This window comes from Oncorhynchus mykiss, chromosome 12 (genome assembly GCF_057628025.1).
Source record: "Oncorhynchus mykiss isolate SJ-2025 chromosome 12, ASM5762802v1, whole genome shotgun sequence".
NCBI lineage: Eukaryota > Metazoa > Chordata > Actinopteri > Salmoniformes > Salmonidae > Oncorhynchus > Oncorhynchus mykiss.
Genome location: NC_143033.1, coordinates 49837501 through 49855567, shown reverse-complemented (window position 1 = coordinate 49855567; position 18067 = coordinate 49837501). Strand labels below are relative to the sequence as shown.

The window sequence follows — 18067 nt, the reverse complement described above, 5'->3', positions numbered from 1 at the left end:
ATCCCATTTTTATTTGTCATAAGCTTGGCATACAACAGGTGTAGAAGAACAGTGAAATGCTTACATACCGATCCTTTTTTCTGTTACCTCTGTGAAGTCACACAGATCACATCATTCCGTTTATTTTTATTTACAAAGCCCCGTTCTACAAGCTTCCCACTTACCTAACTTCACTGTTCAGATTCAAAGTGACAAGTTAGCCAACTTACCTAACTTCACTGTTCAGATTCAACGTGACAAGTTAGCCAACTTACCTAACTTCACTGTTCAGATTCAAAGTGACAAGTTAGCCAACTTACCTAACTTCACTGTTCAGATTCAAAGTGACAAGTTAGCCAACTTACCTAACTTCACTGTTCAGATTCAAAGTGACAAGTTAGCCAACTTACCTAACTTCACTTTTAAATATTTCAAAATGGTTTGTTATCAAACCCGTTCACAGGGTTGGCTAACTCTTGAGACTCTTTTGGTAAGTCAGCCTTTAGTTTTCTTGCTTCACATGTTTGGAATACAAACTACTCAAAATACATTTAGAATAGATGTGTCCCTAGGGCAGTTCAGGCAGTGGTGATAGGTTTTAATAACGAAGAATGTGCTTATTATAGTTGACTGTGTTTTGTGTTTTTAAGTGATAATGCCCTCAAAGTCGGTGTTTTGAAGATATTGGCACCGTGCCAATATATCCCCAATCACTTTTATACAACGGGTAACCAACATATGCAAATAATGATGGACATATTTTCATTTTTGAAATATATTTTGATGAATTTATTCATACTATTTCATCCTTACACAATATATAGTCCTGTCACAAATCTAGGGTTGCTACCCAAACCGGTTGGTCGTTCGTTCTATCGGTTTGGTTGCTGGAGACTCGACCCAGACATTCAGTCTTTTTGTTCTGTATCTATGGACGCGACCTAGTTGTTCATTCTAAATGTTCCATTGCCAAATTGTCTGGCAACAGTCTTATCCCTTGCTTGCTAGCTGGCCAACTATATCTAATTTACAGTCACATCAAACAGTGCAGCCAGAATAACAACAGTAGCTGCATTTGCACTTGTTTAAGCTGTTTTCTAGTGACATTTACTTGGATATATCCATAACAATGAGCTAATGAGGCACGATTTCGCCTGGCATAGAAAATGTGTTCTCTCGTCAGGACACTGTTGTTCAGAGGAGCTAGCCAACACAGCTAAAACAGTAACTTCAATCTGAAGCTGGAAAGACATCAAACTAGCTGCACTTCATTTCATTTGACCTTTCTTCAATTGACATTTCTTTGTATATATATCCATAAAAAATGATGCCAGCTGATTCATGATTTCGACTGGCTGAGAAACGCTGTCTGTCTGTCTGTCTCGTCCCAACTCCCGACACATTCATTACTATGGGACAGCTGGAGATGGAATTTGAACATTGAAACAATGTTACAAATGTCGGAGAGACACACAGCAAGGGTTTTTACAGTTGAAATAAATTCATTAGGTCCAACACTTTACATGTTGCATTTATATTTTGGTTCAGAATAAATATAGGTAGGTGTAAAGTGACTAGACAATAGGATAGATAATAGATAGTAGCAGCATCATATGTGGTAAATATGAAAGTGTGTGTGTGTGTGGCTTCAGTATGCATGTGTGCGCGTGTTATGTGTGTGTGGGCGTATGTATAGTGTGTGTATGCGTGTGTGTGTTGGGGTGTCAGTAAGTATGTGTGAGAGTGTGGGTAGAGTCCAGTGTGTGTGTTGGGGTGTCAGTAAGTATGTGTGAGTGTGTTGGTAGAGTCCAGTGTGTGTGTTGGGGTGTCAGTAAGTATGTGTGAGTGTGTGGGTAGAGTCCAGTGTGTGTGTTGGGGTGTCAGTAAGTATGTGTGAGTGTGTGGGTAGAGTCCAGTGTGTGTGTTGGGGTGTCAGTAAGTGTGTGTGAGTGTGTGGGTAGAGTCCAGTGTGTGTGTTGGGGTGTCAGTAAGTATATGTGAGTGTGTGGGTAGTCCAGTGTGTGTGTTGGGGTGTCAGTAAGTATGTGTGAGTGTGTGGGTAGAGTCCAGTGTGTGTGCATAGAGCCAGTACAAGTTGTTAGTACAAAAAAAGGTCAATGCAGGTAGTCCAGGTCACCATTTGATTATCTATTTAGCAGTCTTATGGCTTGGGGGTAGAAGCTATTAATTGTCCTTTTGGTTGCAGACTTGGTGCACTGGTAAACACTTGCCGTGCGGTAGCATAGAGAATAGTCTATGGCTTGGCTGGCTGGAGTCTCTGACACCGCCTGGTATAAAGGTCCTGGATGGCAGGGAGTGATGCACTACCACCCTCTGTAGCGCCTTGCGGCCGGGTGCCTTGCAGTTTCCTTACCAAGCGGTGATGCAACCCGTCAAGATGCCCTCAATTGTGCAGCTGTAGAACTTTCTGAGGATCTGAGGGCCCATGCCCAAATCTGTTTAGCCTCCTGATGGGGAAGAGGTGCTGTCATTTGGGCTGTCATGCAGAGAAACTGCACAGTTCTCACTTTATCCCCTTTTTCTTTTACCGTTTCTTTACCCCTTCATTTCTCTGGCCGTGTGGAGAGGTCTGTGTTTCTTAGACCTCGTGGTCATAATGTATCCTATCCTCATAATGTAATGTATCCTATCCTCATAACGTATCCTATCCTCATAATGTATCCTATCCTCATGTAGCCTATTCTCCTCATGTAGCCTACATCCCAGACAAACATGCCAGACAAACTAAAATGGTCCACCCACACAGACAGTGTGGTGTAGAAGGCGCAACAGCGCCTCTTCAACCTCAGGAGGCTGAAGAAATGAAGGCTGTCACCTAAAACCCTGGCAAACTTTTACAGATGCACAATTGAGAGCATCTTTTCAGGCTGTATCACCACCTGGTATGGCAACTGCACCACCCTCAACCACAAGGCTCTCCAGAGGGTGGTGCGGTCTGCACAACACATCACTAGGGGACAAATTACCTGCCCTCCATAAAACCTACAGCACCCGACGTCACAGGAAGACCAAAAAGATCATCAAGGTCAACAACCACCCAAACCAGTCTGTTCACCCTGCTACCATCCAGAAGGCAAGGTACATCAAAGCTGGGACCGAGAGACTGAAAAACAGCTTCTATCTCAAGGCCATCAGACTGTTAAACAGTAATCACTAACTCAGAGAGGCTGCTGCCTACATTGAGACCCAATAACTGGCCACTGTAATAAATGGTCACTAGTCACAAACATATTGAGAGACGGACCAAGGCCATTGAGTTCCACAACTTTATTTTTAGTGAAACTTAAAACAAACCAAGACACAAACAACAACCGTGCAGTACTGCGGTGCAACATGCACTCACTCAAAAACAATATCCCACAAAGCAGGTGGGAACAGGGAACCCTTAAGTATGATCCCCAATCAGAGACAACGAACATCAGCTGCCTCTAATTGGAAACCCTACCAAGAGCACCAACATAGAAATATATAACCTAGAACACCCCCTAGTCACACCCTGACCATACTACACCATAGAGAACCAAGGGCTCTCTATGGTCAGTGTGTGACAGTCACTTTAAACAATGCCACTTTAAATAATGCCACTTTAATAATATTTACATTTCTTACATTACTCATATCATATGTATATACTGCATTTTATACCATCTATTGCACCTTGCCTATGCCGCTCGGCCATCGCTCATCCATATACTTATATGTACAAATTCTCATTCACCCCTTTAGATTTGTGTGTATTAGGTAGTTATTGGGGAATTGTTAGATTACTTGTTAGATATTACCGCACTGTCGGAACTAGAAGCACAAGCATTTCGCTACACTCACATTAACATCTGCTAACCATATGTATGTGACCAATAAAATGTGATTTCATTTGATTTGATTTAATGTGGCCTATCCTCATAATGTATCCTATCCTCATAATGTATCCTATCCTCATAATGTATCCTATCCACATAATGTGGCCTATCCTCATAATGTATCCTATCCTCATAATGTATCCTATCCTCATAATGTATCCTATCCACATAATGTATCCTATCCTCATAATGTATCCTATCCTCATAATGTATCCTATCCTCATAATGTATCCTATCCTCATAATGTATCCTATCCTCATAATGTATCCTATCCACATAATGTGGCCTATCCTCATAATGTATCCTATCCTCATAATGTAGCCTATCCTCATGTAGCCTATCCTCTTAATGTGGCCTATCCTCATAATGTATCCTATCCTCATAATGTATCCTATCCTCATAATGTATCCTATCCTCATAATGTATCCTATCCACATAATGTAGCCTATCCTCATAATAAAGCCTATAATGTTGTGCCTTCCTGTATCATACTTATGCTAAAATGTTTATTATATTCTACTGAGCCATTTACTTCAGTTCCTATTCTTATATTTTATTATTGTTGTTGTATTGTCTTGTAAATGTTTTGTTGGATGGTGTATACCACGTGTATCCCGTACATACGACTATTACAACTTGAACTCGAACCACACAGACTGTAAACAGTAAATACAAGACGTTTTGGACCCTGGGACATTGCTTCTGGAACAGCTAATGGGGATCCTACTAAATAAACAAATAACAATACCTAAAATGGCTTCTCAGCTGCTCAGTCATACTGCGGTTTATGGCCAAAGATTTGGTTTGTTTTACAGCCACTACAGACCGTTAGGTTCAGACACACCTCATCTATATCCAATCAGGCATGACCTGGACACACTGACCTGGATGCAAGCCATGCCGCCGTAAATCACTGGAGTCCAGTTAGGTTGGATTTACACTCTACACTCACTATAGGCACACTCCAAAGAGGCTTAGCAAAATTCTGCTTTGTGACTTCACTGCACACCACATGAAGCACTGAGATTTCGGTGTACGCCAGAATTGGTCATTTTACTCAAGAGTCAGTGATGTTTTGCTGAGGAGAACATTGCTGGAGTGCAAACCCAGTCTTACTACACCACCAAAGGCCCAAAGTTGACAGACAGCACGAAATGTAAAGTACAGATGTAGGCTACCATGTTTGTTCAATGGACTAACAACTCAACTCTCCTCTGACACTGAAAAAACAGTGTCCCTAATTCACATCATCCTAATTCACACTTCCTGTTGATATTCGGAAACAGGAAGTGCATCGCACTACATCTTCACCAGCATTAACTAAATGCGGCACACTGTAATGCAACGGACAACAGAAACAAACATTTGTTATTGGACAAATACTGATAGTCAGCACAGCTCATACAGTACAGGAGAATTCAAATACACAGTAATGTTCATATAATATACTGCAGACTTGGTAACTAAAAACAGAAAAAGGCAGGCGTGGGAATGACAGGCTGGTAATTCTAGTCATGGGGTTGGATCTGCATTGATCAGGCTCATTCAGTGATGGCATTCCAAATTGCACCCCATTCCCTATAGTGCACTACTTTTGACCAGGGGACAAGGGACACTGGTCAAAAGTATTGCACTGTGTAGGGAATAGGGTGTCATTTGGGACGCAGTCCTGATACACAGAACAAAAGTCAGCTTGATTCATCAGAGGGTGGTGGGGCGATCGACTGATCGCTCCACAATGGACCTTTTGTCAGCTTCACTGCTTATCTGCAGTCCAAGGGCACACAGGCCATGGTTGCAGTCAGATGCATTCACAAACGTATTCAGCACACACACACACACATATACACAGACATAAAAGCATGCAAACACATACATACACACACAGAAAACATGACAGAACAACGTCGTCTCATACTGAATGTCCTTTGTCTCCAATCTCTCTCCATTTCCCATGGGAAAAATATACCACGAGGCAACTGCCATTGTTAAAATGTCTATTCCCTATTCACCAGGTGAATCGCAATTGAGGAAATGTTCATGTTTACTTTAATGGCATTTAAATGAGCCGTGATTTTCATTTATTAAAAGTGAATTCATAATTTCATATGAATAATAAATGTAATCATTACCAGGTATGTTCTGATAGATCATTTGTAGGGGAAGTACTTCAAAAGGCAGGTCTTTTCAAATCTGCATAGCAACTGTTCTCTCTATTGGTTTCCCCATGACTTCTATTTTAAAATGATATATGGAGAAGAAGCAAAGTAGCCTAGGTGAGGTGTCCATACAGCACATCATTCATTCACATCAAATCATTCAACATGAGATTGCCTGCCTCAGAAATATGTGCTTAAAATGGGAAAAATGTGTTGGGTTGCAAGTCAACAGAATTCAAACTCTTTCATCCTTTGTTAAAAATGATAACTGTTCTCATGCTCAGCCAATAGCAGCATTCGAAGAAAGATGAGGTATGGCATGATACCCAACAGTCAGCCATCAATCAACTGACAAAGTACAACACAGTCAGACCACATGTAGACCTGTTTTACCCATATCACTTTGAAATACTGTATATATGGTCATTATGGTAATTTTAACAGATGCTTTTATCCCAAGCAACTTCGCACGCACGCACGCACACGCACACACACACTCACACAAAATGTGGGAATCAAACTCACAAATGCAAGCGCCTTGCTCCAACCCACTGTGTCAACGAAACATGCAACATATCACACACAGTAAAAAAAACAGCTCATCCAGAAGAGGTCGGAGAAGAGGTAGAGAGACTTACGTTGTACCAGCTCTGGCTTTTCTGTGGTTACAAACATCAAGGTGAAGGAGACAAAAAAGATGAGAAACATGAGACATGGGTTAGTGCACACACAAAAGAGCTTCCACAACTTATACAGAATAACATACTAGCCTGTCACACTGCTAACAAAACCTTAGAAAAGTATGTAAGAAGTAAATATAAAAGTCAATACTCATATACACCACAGGAGAGCAGCATTGGGCTGCATATTAATAACTGGGGGGAAATGATGACACTCAAAAGTTCAATTATTGATAAGAGATCTTGTCCATATGATATTGTAGTAGACTTTAATACTAGGTGTGCATCCTAAATGGCACCATATTCCCTATAGTGCCCTACTTTTTACCAGGGTCCATAGGGTTCTACTCAAAAGCAGTGCACTATGTAGGGAATATAGAGCATCCTAGATACAGTTGAAGTCAGAAGTTAAAAGTCATTTTTAAAACTAGTTTTTCAACCACACAAATTTCTTGTTAACAAACTATAGTTTTGGCAAGTCAGTAAGAACATCAACTTTGTGCAGACAGATTATTTAATTTATAATTCACTGTATCACAATTCCAGTGAGTCAGAAGTTTACATACACTAAGTTGACTGTGCCTTTAAACAGCTTGGAAAATGATGTCATGGCTTGAGAATGTCATGGCTTTAGAAAATTATGTCATGGCTTTAGAAGCTTCTGATAGGCTAATTGACATCATTTGAGTCAATTGGAGTTGTACATGGGGTTGTATTTCAAGGCATACCTTCAAACTCAGTGCCTCTTTGCTTGACATCACGGGAAAATCAAAAGAAATCAGCCAAGACCTCAGAAAATAATTTGTAGACCTCCACAAGTCTGGTTCATTCTTGGGAGCAATTTCCAAATGCCTGAAGGTACCACGTTCATCTGTACAAACAATATTACGCAAGTATTAACATCATGGGACCACGCAGCCTTCATACCGCTCAGGAAGGAAACAGAGAGGAACTTACTTTGGTGTGAAAAGTGCAAAACAATCCCAGAACAACAGCAAAGGACACTGTGAAGATGCTGGAGGAAACAGGTACAAAAGTATCTATATCCACAGTAAAACAAGTCCAATATCGACATAACCTGAAAATCCGCTCAATAAGGAAGAAGCCACTGCTCCAAAACCGCCATAAAAATGCCAGACTACGGTTTGCAACTGCACAAGGGGATAAAGATCATACTTTTTGAAGAAATGTCCTCTGTTCTGATGAAACAAAAATAGAACTGTTTGGCCATAAAGACCATTGTTATGTTTGGAGGAAAAAGGGGGAGGCTTGCAAGCCGAAGAACACCATCCCAACCGTGAAGCACGGGGGTGGCGGCATCATATTGTGGGGGTGCTTTGCTGCAGGAAGGACTGGTGCACTTCACAAAATAGATGGCATCATGAGGGAGGAAAATTATGTGGATATATTGAAGCAACATCTCAAGACACCAGTCAGGAAGTTAAAGCTTGGTTGCAAATGGGTCATCCAAATGGACAATTACCCTAAGCATACTTGCAAAGTTGTGGCAAAATAGCTTAAGGACAACAAAGTCAAGGTATTAGAGTAGCCATCACAAAGCCCTGACCTCAATCCTATAGAAAATGTGTGGGCAGAACTGAAAAAGCGTGTGCGAGCAAGGAGGCCTACAAAACTGACTCAGTTACACCAGCTCTGTCAGGAGGAATGGGCCATAATTCGCCCAAGTTATTGTGGGAATCTTGTGGAAGGCTACCTGAAACGTTTGACCCAAGTTAAACAATGTAAAGGCAATGCTACCAAATACACTCAATTAGTATGTAAACTTCTGACCCACTGGGAATGTGATAAAGAAATAGAAGCTGAAATAAATCATTCTCTCTACTATTATTCTGACATTTCACATTCTTAAAATAAAGTGGTGATCCTAACTGACCTAAGACAGTTAATTTTTACTAGGATTAAATGTCAGTAATTGTGAAAACTGAGTTTAAATGTATTTCGCTAAGGTGTATGTAAACTTCTGACTTCAACTGTATGTATGAAGGCCTCTTATGATAGCAGCTTACAATGAGCTGCCTTCAATTGTGTAAAAAATATTATATTACAAATGAATCATCCATATTACACATAAAACAACCGAACTTCAACATCCCTTTGATGATTTTTTTGTTTTGTTTTGTAGTTGAGAAAACATCCTATAACCAGACTACAACCAACTGGTCTCTGTTACAACCATGATGAGGTCAAGAAAGACTAAAAAAGTTCTGGGGTCTGGTCCAGTGGTAGTGCTGCTGACACCAGATGACCTATTGCCTATCTGGGCATGGGTTGTAAAACCTGCCCTGCAACTTTCAATTCTGTTTCTCCCCACATCTAATTTTGCTCAATAGCTCCCCAATAAAGAAAAAAAGATGAAAAGGGAGTGGATGTCCAACAACGAGTACGCAACCTAACCATGACGTCATAATGACTTCATTGTAACCAGTTACACCCGCGAGGAGATTCATGTTTGGAGCACACTGAACCAAGGACAAGTAGGTTTGAGCTAGGCGGTGAGGTGAAATATGGTCACAAGCAGGGGTCAAGATTAAGAGGGCTAATGGAGGGTTAAAGAAAAGGTGAGCGCTTACTTTAATCAGTTTTAGTCTGTCATACTGGAAAGAAAATAAACACACAGACAAAAGCAGTCATGCAAATGAGAGACGCGAGAGTTAAGACGACACGTACAGACATGCAGTGCCTTCGGAAAGTAGTTATCATTTTTTTTTTGTCAACAATCTAGACAAAATACTCTGTAATGTCAAAGTGGAAGAAATGTTCTTTTTCTTTTGTTGAATTCATTGAAAATAAAAAATGAATTTATCTTGATTCGATAAGTATTCAACCCCCCGAATAAATACATTTGTCGAATCACCTTTGGCAGCGATTACAGCTGTAAGTCTTTCTGGGTAAGTCTCTAAGAGCTTTTCACACCTGGATTGTACAATATTTGCCCATGATTATTTTTCCTGTGCTTAGCTCAGATCCGTTTCTTTTTATCCTAAAACACTAGTCCTTGCCGATGACAAGCATACACATAACATGATGATGCATCTTTTGGAATATTTGTATTCTGTACAGGTTTCCTTCATTTCATTCTGTCATTTAGTTTAGTATTGTGGAGTAACTATAATGTTGTTGATCCATCTTTAGTTTTCTCTTATCACAGCCAATAAACTCTGCAACTGTTTTAAAATCACCATTGGCCTCATTGTGAAATTTCAGAGCGGTTTCTTGCCTCTCCAGCAACTCAGTTAGGAATTACGCCTGTATCTTTGTAATAACTGGGTGTATTGATACACCATCCAAAGAGTAATTCATAACTTCACCATGCTCAAAGGGATATTCAATGTTTTTTTTTACCCATCTACCAATAGGTGCCCTTCTTTGTGAGGCATTGGCAAACCTCCATTGTCTTTGTGGTTGGATCGGTGCTTGAAATTCACTGTTTGACTCAAGGGTACAGAGATGGGGGTAGTCATTAAAAATCCGGTTAAACCTTACTATTTGACATGCAACTTATTTGACTTGTTAAGCAAATATTTACTCTAAAACTTATTTAGGCTTGCCATAACAAAAGGGTTGAATACTTATTGACTCAATTGTAGAAACTTGACATTATGGGGTATTGTGTGTAGATAAGTGACACAAAATCTCATTTTAAATTCAGGCTGTAACACAACAAAATGTAGACAAAGTCAAGAGGTGTGAAAACCTTCTGAAGGCACTGCATATTACACACATTAAGGCACATACTGGAAGGAATGACAGAGTTGGAATGTGGATGGTTTGTCGGTAGCTGTTATGGTGTTCCAAAAGGGAGTCAAGCCCGTTTGAGGCTTTCGATTATGTTCCTTGTGTCCCATTTGTTCTAACTCAGAGGCTGGAGAGGCTGAAGATATGAGTGTGTGGCGAGTGTGTGCTCCTCCAACTAAGAGGACAGTGAACAACGGTGAATGTCTATTACTTTTTCCCCTTCTATGTGCCGAGCCATGGTGTACCGGTAACACTCCCTGGCACATGTCACATGTACAACTCCCCACTGGAGACCACGGTCCAATCCCTGCATCCACTCTTTACACTGTTTCTCCCACTTTCCTGTCTCCCCACATCATTTTTATCACTGTCTGAATAAAGTGTCAAAACACCCCAAAAATATAGATTTAAACTTTTCCCCTTCCATATGTTAGCTTGTTCAGAAAGTATTACAAGTTAGTGGTGGTTGGTGGGAGGCGAAGTAGTGTGCGTGCGCATCTGTGTGTGTGTGTGTGTGTGTGTGTGTGTGTGTGTGTGCGTACATGCCTTCAAATACTCATGCTCGGGGTCTGTCCTGGTACCACAGCAATGCTACAAAACACCACAGAACAGACTTCACTCATACAGCGTGGTACTCCATCAAAGTAAAGAAACAGTATGAACAGTAGCTCTGAGGTGAAGTTTCCCCTAGGTACAGATCTAGGATCAGCTTCCCCCAACCTTAACCATTATTGGGGAAAATACAAAAACTGACCAAAGATCAGCGTCTAGGGGCAACTTCAGTACCTGTAACACAGAACATTTCAGACAAGAGGGCCACATAGGGGATCATGAGGTTGTCAGGAAAGAGTGTTAGAGTAGGGTAGGAAGGCTAGGTCATGTTCATTAGGCACAAAACAGAAGAGAACCCACTGAGAACGGCAGGGACTATCTGGCATTGTTCAATAAGAAACATTCAATTTTGTTGCAAAATGTTTTAAAACATTTTATGTTGCGTGCCCTAATGAACACAACCATGAGAAGGGGTTAGGCAAGGTCAAGAGAAGTGAAAGAAGTTTAAGATAACAAAGGCCGTATGGTCACAACCAAGCATACGTTAGTATACCCTTAGTATAGCCAACTCTTAGTATAGACTCTTAGTAAACTCCTTGAGGCAATTGCAACCACTGATGGCCACTAGGTTATCACCAGCTGATCTCTCGTTATACCATCAATACGCTCTAAAATCACCCGCAGAGCTGATCTCAATTGCAACCATCATCCGCCACTGATATACCGCTCCATAACGCGGATGTCGGGGTTATGTTCTAGTCCTGATTGATTGCAACTAACATTTATCAAGACGATTTTGCTTTCTGGTGGGTATTATCATTGGAACATTTTAATCTTGCTATTTAAGCAGGCGAAGGGCGATTTCTCTCTTTGACAATCATTCCAAACAACTGAAATATTGTATTTCATTTCCTAAATCTATTAAGGCAACGAACCAACACAAACACTACATGAATGGAAGAAATCATGGTGTAGGATACATTTTTCATTTCTGATTTATTTAATACATCAATGTTTTTACTTGTCCTAATAAAACATTTCTTATCAAGAGGGGGAAAGGAAATAGTCCTGAACTGTAGGCTACACAGACATTTGAAACGACAGAGTATTCGGAAAGTATCCAGTTTTTTTCCTCATCAATCTACACACAATACCCCATAATGACAAAGCGAAAACAGGTTTTTAGACTTTTTTTGCAAATGTATTAAATATAAAAACAGAAATACCTTATTTACATAGGTATTCAGAACCTTTGCTATGAGACTCGAAATTGAGCTCAGGTGCATCCGGTTTCCACTGATCATCCTTGAGATGTTTATACAACTTGATTGGAGTCCATCTGTGGTAAATTCAATTGATTGTACAAGTATTTTGAAAGGCACACACCTGTCAATATAAGGTCCCAAAATTGACAGTGAATGTCAGAGCAAAAACCAAGCCATGAGGTCAAAGGAATTGTCTGTAGAGCGCCAAGACAGGTTTGTGTCGAGGCACAGATCTGGGGAAGGGTACTAAAACATTTCCTCTGCATTGAGAGGTCCCCAAGAACACAGTGGCCTCCATCATTTTTAAATGGAAGAAGTTTGGAACTACCAACACTCTTCCTAGAGCTGGCCGCCCGGCCAAACTGAGCAATTGGGGGATAAGGGCCGTGGTCAGGGAGGTGACCAAGAATCCAATGGTCACCCTGTAGGGGTCTAGTTCCTCTGTGGAGATGGGAGAACCATCCAGAAGGACAATCATCTCTGCAGCACTCCACCAATCAGGCCTTTATGGTAAAGTGGCCAGACGGAAGCTACTCAGCAGTAAAAGGCACGACAGCCTGCTTGGAGTTTGCCAAAAGGCCCCTAATGGACTCTCAGACCATGAGAAACAAGATTCTCTGGTCTGATGAAACCAAGATTTGAGTTCTTTGGCATGAATTTCAAGCTTCACGTCTGAAGGAAACCAGGCACCGCTTATCACCTGGCCAATACCATGACATGACGTGGCAGCATCATGCTGTGGTGATGTTTTTCAGCGGCAGGTACTGGGAGACTAGTCCGGATCGAGGGAAAGATAAACGGAGCAAAGTACAGCGAGATGACAACCTGCTCCAGAGCGCTTAGTACCTCAGACTGGGGTGAAAGTTCACCTTCCAACAGGACAACGACCCTATGCACACAGCCTGAATACTTTTGTAAAAAAGTCATTTCTGTTATTTTAAATACATTTTAAAAAATCTCTCAAACTGTTTTTGCTTCGTCATTATGGGATATTGTTTGTAGATTGATGAGGTAGGGAAAAAAACTATTGAACCCATTTTATAATAACGCTGTAATGTAACAGAATGTGGAGGAGGCTGAATACTTTTCGAATGCACTGTAAATTGATATTGTATTGTAGTAGTTATTTAAAGTTGCACAAATGATATTGTTTTTATTAAATCTTGTTTGTGGGTAGGTTGGGAGTGAAGAGTAACATTTCCTATGCTGTGAATAGCGGACATTTCTTTATTTGTAGAACAGCGTGCTAACACTCAATAGTGAACCTTTATCTTTTCTTCCAGGCCAGTATGTCTACAGTGGCATATTGTACTTTATTGAAGAAACAATGTCTGAATTGGAAGGAAATGTGGTAGGGAGAGTAACCTCTTATTATTTGGATGTCGTTATCTTAACCAAAGAATCAGAGTGCTTTGTTTATAACGCTATTTAAATAGCCTTTCACACATGTTGCATTACGTATCACTTTCATTTACAATGTGGTAATTCATTAAAATTGTCTTCAATAACTTTATTTTTTGCAGACGAGTAGCCCCGCTGTAAGCATAATTTGGCTAAGTAGGCTAAGTGTCTGTAAATAAACGTATGAACTAAATCCAAGTAATTGACATATACTACATCTCCAGTGAAAATTATTTTTTCCGTTGTAATATGTCATATTCTTCCATGTATAGTTTTCGATTTCGCTGTTCCTGATAGTATGTTTCATTGGGGCGGGAGTAGTAAACGCAGACAATGACCATTTCCCACGCCATTTCCACTGTCAAGCTGGTTTGACACCGTAATAGTGTCAGATCGGCTGGTCTGCTAGTTTCATTACACTGTTTATTAGTTGCAAGCAGAGTTATTGTAGCTTGGCGCTCCTGTGTAATCTCCCGTTAGTAGTGTGAGTTATGAAATCCAGCGGTAACCTGCAGTAATAAGTTAGGATCTAAGGTCGGGAACTTCAGTCTTATGTACGCAGTTAAAATGTAGAGACGGGTGGATAAAAAGGTACACTGCAATTTGACGTCCTACAAAGCGGGGTCACTTCCTGCTTAAAGATCACTAGAGTTCAGTTGTTTTTTTTAATGTCTGTGAGCAGGAAGTGACCCTGCTTTGTATGATGGACATGTCTCAAGGGAGTTCATATATTGAAAAGAGCCAATAGTGTCAGTCTGGGCAGATTTGAATTCTGTCTGTAAACAGGAAGTGGCCCCCAGCGCTGTATGAGGACATCATATTGATGAGTGTACCCTTAAGGTAGGATGGGATAATGCAGTGTGATCGAGGCATGGAAAGATGAGCAACAGTCATTTAGGGTAATGTCGAATAGTCTGAGGGATTCCGGTTACCATGGTTAACCATTTTAACATCTGCTCTAGCAGCATAAAAAGGACATTATGAGTTAACGCTTCTAGCTAGCATGGCATGAGGGAGATGAGATCAGGTCAGTGCAAGGGTAGGCTAATATAGTTGGTTAGTAAGTGGTACGCTAGGTAAGGCTAACATAGCTTAGCATAGAGAGTTTTGGGTAGTCTCATCAGGTAGAGTAGGGCGGGATTGCATAGGGTAGGATAGATAAAGACAGGATAGAGGTGCACGTTAGTTTAGCATAATGTAGGGTGGCATAAAGGAAAAACAATTAGCTTATCGCAGAGATAGTGGCAAGTCACGATGCATGAGTACAAGCTAGACGGAGGGAGGAGAAAAACCAGAAAAAGAGTGATGCTTACTTTGGAAAGTCGCTTGTGAGACTAGCATGCATGAGAAGAAGAACAAAGAAAATCAGAAAACAAAAAGAGCAAATATAAGGAACTAAAACAGTTCAAGTGACAGACTGGCTTGTGGGGGGTTTTATGATTGTTCAGGTGGTGAAGAAATGTAGCAACCACGTCTCAAAAGTAAACATGGCAAACAAAAGCAGTGACGGACAGTCAACTCCTGAGAGTGGAAGTGAGACAACATCAGCATGGAATGGGATATGAAAAAGGTTGAGAAGAACCTTAGTATGTATGATATACAGTGCATTCGGGAAGTATTCAGACCCCTTCACTTTTTCCACATTGTTACGTTAGCGATTGAAAGTCCCCCCCACTCAATCTACACACAATACTCCATAATGACAGAGCAAAAACAAGTTTAGACATTTTTGCAAATGTATTAAAAATAGAAAACTTATCACATTTACAAAAGTATTCAGACCATTTACTCAGTACTTTGTTGAAGCACAATTGGAAGCGATTTACAGCCTCGAGTCTTCTTGGGTATGACACTACAAGCTTGGCACACCTGTATTTGGGGAGTTTCTCTCATTCTTCTCTGCAGATCCTCAAGCTCTGTCAGGTTGGATGAGGAGCATTGCTGCACAGCTATTTTGGTTGAAGTCCGGGCTCTTGCAGGGCCCTTCAAGGACATTCAGAGACTTGTCCCGAAGCCACTCCCGCGCTGTCTTGGTTGTGTGCTTAGTGTCGTTGTCCTGTTGGAAGGTGAACCTCCGCCCCATGCGGAGGTGCTGAGCACTCTGGAGAGGGTTTTCATCAAGGATCTCTCTGTACTTTGCTCCGTTCATCTTTCCCCTGACTAGTTTCCCAGTCCCTGCCGCTGAAAAACATCCCTACAGCATGATGCTGCCATCACCATGCTTCAATGTAGGGATGGTCCCAGGTTACCTCCAGACGTGACATGCAGATGATACAGACGTGACAAGCGGGCTGTCGTGCCTTTTACTGAGGAGTGTCTTCCGTCTGGCCACTCTACCATAAAGGCTTGATTAGTGGAGTGCTGCAGAGATGGTTGTCTTTCTGGAAGGTTCTCCCATCTCCACAGAGGAACTCTGGAGCTCTGTCAGAGTGACCATCAGATTCTTAGTCACCTCCCATGCCAAGGCCCTTCTCCCCCGATTGCTCAGTTTGGGCGGGTGGCCAGCTCTAGGAGGAGTGTTGGTGGTCCCAAACTTCTACCATTTAAGAATGATGGAGGCTACTGTGTTCTTGGGGACCTCTCAATGCTGCAGACATTTTTTGGTACCCTTCCCAAGATCTGTTCCGACACAATCCTGTCTCAGAGCTCTATGGACAATTCCTTCGAACTCATGGCTTGGAATTTTGCTCTGACATGCACTGTCAACTTACATAGACAGGTGTGTGCCTTTCCAAATCATGTCCAATCAATTGAATTACCACAGGTGGACTCCAATCAAGATGTAGAAACATCTCAAGGATGATCAATAGAAACAGGGTGCACCTGAGCTCAATTGTGAGTTTCACAGCAAAGGGTCTGAATACCTATGCAAAGGTATTTCTGTCTAAAAATCTGTTTTCGCTTTGTCATTATGGGATATTGTGTGTAGATTGATGAGGAAAATGTTTTATTTAATCCATTTTAGAATAAGGCTGTAATACTCTCCGAATGTACTCTACTTGAGTATACTTGAGTACTTGACAAAGATGCATGTTTTCAAAATCCACTACCGAATGGAAGATCATTTTTTTTACAGATGGACCTTGTCAATTTCATTCTGACAACCCGCATTGGAGTATATTCTACAGTAAATGATTTCAATTGGGAGAAAGTAATCAATTATACCATTTGTACAACGATTGCTTCTTTTGTTGTGAGAGTGTGGATTACTATTAGGTACAGCGGATCAGAAGTCCTAAAAGGCACTACTTTATGGTGAAGATTTGATTAAAAGGCAGAGAAATTGTGTGATGATATGCAGTGGGTGGGGCTAGAGAGGGTAGAGATGTCATGTGATGGCTATGTGTTTGTATCATACTTGCACCTGGGTCCAGACCAGGGCATGATGGTTTCTCTAATTACCAAAGAAGTTAAACTAAGTTAGGGCAACAGGTCTGAGATAGAGGGAAACACTCCTGGAATGGGTGTGTTACCTTAACCTTTGAATCAATTGAGCGTGTTACTACATACATTTTCTCCACCAATACACCATTGTGTTTTGGCCCATGAATGTGTGTTTCATCCAGTGTGTGTTTGGTCCAGGCACACATGCTCACCTTGGAGTTCTTGCCCCCGTGGCTGCGTGTGGTGGAGTGTACCGACTGACTGTAGGTGCGCTGCACCACCTGCTCTATGGTGGAGGGTGACTTGTCCTTGTCAGAGGAGGGGTCCGAGTGGCCCTTCTCCACCATGTTCTCACCACTGGGTTCCAGGCTCTGCTGGGGCGTGGGTGAGCGAGAGCGATGGCGCAGGACGGGCGAGCAAGTGGGCGTGCTCCGGTTCGAATTGCTAGCAGTGCTGTTGGGGAGAGAGAGAGGAAGTGAGTGAGAGAAAATGACTAAAATGACTGCTTAACCTCTGTGATACTCACAGCACTTATGGGCTGAATTCTTGAGATGCAAATGTGTACTCGACATGAATAATGTGCAATTGTTTTTATTTCTTTCAATCTACAAAGACCTTGGAAGTTGAGTTGTTTGACCATCAGACAATTTAAAGAAAGCAACAACCTCCCCAATTACAATAATTTGTTCACTTCCTCCAGTGGAAAAGATTGGTCTTTGATACTACAGAGCACATCGATGAGGCACCGTCTCTGTCCTTGACGAGAGAGGACAATTTTATCGACTAACTGATGTCATATCCAGACCACTAGAGAGTCTCTTCTCTCCAGGGCACTTATTCATAAAGCATTTCAGAGTAGGACTGATGATCAAGGATCAGTTTGCCTTTTAAATCATAATGAATAAGAGGGGAGACCTGATCCTAGATCAGCACTCAAAGATATTGTATGAACACGGTTCCAGACCTTCAGGTTTAGGGTCTGGCAGATTCAGTGTACTTCATTTGACATC

General features: G+C 41.4%; 1 protein-coding gene across 14 annotated transcripts in view; it reads right to left on the bottom strand.

Moving 5' to 3' along the window:
* LOC110537710 (protein Aster-B) overlaps positions 1 to 18067 on the bottom strand; it is a 108623-nt gene that overhangs the window by 24293 nt on the left and 66263 nt on the right. For all 14 annotated transcript variants that reach the window (XM_021623982.3, XM_021623983.3, XM_090192630.1 and 11 more), the window contains 2 exons: positions 17270 to 17510; positions 6658 to 6678 (listed from right to left, as the gene is read on the bottom strand). In XM_021623982.3, the coding sequence (XP_021479657.1) occupies positions 6658 to 6678; positions 17270 to 17510 (262 nt within the window). The remainder of the gene's footprint in view (positions 1 to 6657; positions 6679 to 17269; positions 17511 to 18067) is intronic.